This window comes from Rhincodon typus, unplaced genomic scaffold (genome assembly GCF_021869965.1).
Source record: "Rhincodon typus isolate 14 unplaced genomic scaffold, sRhiTyp1.1 hic_rhity00003480, whole genome shotgun sequence".
In the NCBI taxonomy this organism is placed as follows: domain Eukaryota; kingdom Metazoa; phylum Chordata; class Chondrichthyes; order Orectolobiformes; family Rhincodontidae; genus Rhincodon; species Rhincodon typus.
The window spans coordinates 1-1,674 of NW_025969118.1; the positions used below are offsets into that span (position 1 = coordinate 1).

The 1,674-nt window shown below is 56.6% G+C and overlaps 1 protein-coding gene across 1 annotated transcript in view; it reads right to left on the reverse strand.

Moving 5' to 3' along the window:
- Nucleotides 1-966: 966 nt before the first annotated feature.
- ncapd2 (non-SMC condensin I complex, subunit D2) overlaps nt 967-1,674 on the reverse strand; it is a gene marked incomplete at both ends in the record, with an annotated part of 15,209 nt that continues 14,501 nt past the window's right edge. The window contains 2 exons of the mRNA XM_048593674.1: nt 967-1,206; nt 1,406-1,589. Of these exons, the coding sequence (XP_048449631.1) occupies nt 967-1,206; nt 1,406-1,589 (424 nt within the window). The remainder of the gene's footprint in view (nt 1,207-1,405; nt 1,590-1,674) is intronic.

A 1,674-nucleotide genomic window follows, 5' to 3' on the forward strand; every position in this document is an offset into this window, starting at 1 on the left:
CTTTAATGAGCGGCAACGACGACGATGTTTTTGTTCTTTTCAAGGCTCTTCACGGCATTCCCCCCTTTCCTCTTCACGAAGCTTGTTCGCCTGTGTTCTCTTCGTCAGTGACGGACGCAGCGGTCTGTTGCGTTTCAGTCGGTGGTTTCAGAGTGTGGATTTCCAGTAGCTGCCGGGGAAAAAGTCTGTTTCTCCTCAGCGTCTCTGTGGCTGCGGTGAGGTCCTTTGATCAGTGCTGTCTTTTTTTTTTCCTGCATTCGTGAGCCCCTCTGAAGGAGAGGTTTCTTATCTGTTTGCCAGCCACGATGTCCCCTCTGTCAGTCAGTTTCTCCCTCCCTGCGGTGCTCTCTCTCGCTCTCTCTTTTCTCCCCCTGCTGTATTTTTTTTTGGGCGTGTGGTCCTGCTCTGTGTGTTACTGCGATGGCTAGTTCAATTCTAGTAGCTGCACTGCTGATCGGTCACCTGTGAAATGAATGGACGTTCGACGCGCAATTTCTTGCCCGAGTCTGTGATCCTGACTTGTATCAGCCTGCGGCCGTTCTGTCTGGCTGTTTCTCTGGCTCATGTGTTATTAAACTGGCGGTCTTAGGCATGGTGGTAGTAATTCTTCTTTTGTTTCTTGCGAGACTTGTGCGAGATCCGACCCAGGTCTTAAACTAGCGCAGCAACCCGTCAGGGCACTGAAGGATGTCACCTAGTAAGGGGATGAAACGTCTGTGATCGAACCTCCCAGCTCGGCCAACACGCCAATATCTGCAACCTGCACTACAAACCTTCAGTCAGACCCTGAGTGCGAGAGAGTGTGTGTGTGTCCGTGTGTGCGCGAGAAAGAGAGAAAGAGTGTGTATGTGTGCGCCCGTGTGGCGTGAGTGAGCGTGTGTGGGCGCGAGAGAGAGAGTGTGCGTGTGCGAGTGTGTGCACGTGTTGGAGCGAGCCTATAACTAGGGATGAGCCATCGAACAATACCGACCAGACGGACATGGCTCGGGAGTGAGGAGCTGCTTTCGAGAGGCTGTGAGCGACGTTATGAGACGGCGCAGCCTCGGGGTGTTGTCGCTCGTTGGTCAGGCGCCCCATGCCACCCGCCCCCGGCGTTGCGGCCTGTACCCACTTACCCGGTGCAGGCTTGGCGGTGATCACCTCGTCGTCGTCCAGACCACGGTTGTGATAGCGGGAGATCTTTTGTTCAAACTCCTCCACCAGGACCTGCAGCACGGCCGGTGGGGTGGGAGACAGACAGGCAGACAGTGAGACAGTGGGAGGGAGGCACAGTGGGAGAGGGAGGCAGTCAGCAGGAGAGAGACAGAGATACAGCGACCGCGTGTGCGAGAGCGAGACAGCACGCGCGAAAGGTCGGGGTGGAGTAGTGACGGGGCCAGTGAAGAGGTTTGGCCGGGTGCGGTACCTTGAGATCTGGCTTGATGCCCCGGTGTAACTTGCTAGCGATTCCTGCCAGGTGCTGGTAAACCACGTCATCTGTCAGTTTGTCGGCGAAGCATTCAAAGTTCTCCTGCAGCTTACGCAGCCCACGCTCGGAGGCAGGCAGCAGTGACAGGCAGAAAGCCAGGTCACGGTGCTGTCTCTCCAACCTGTCAGGTACCAACAGGTGGAAGGACGGAGACAGGGAGGTGGTGGGGGGTGGGGAGCAAGAGGGACGGAGGGACAGGGCAGGGC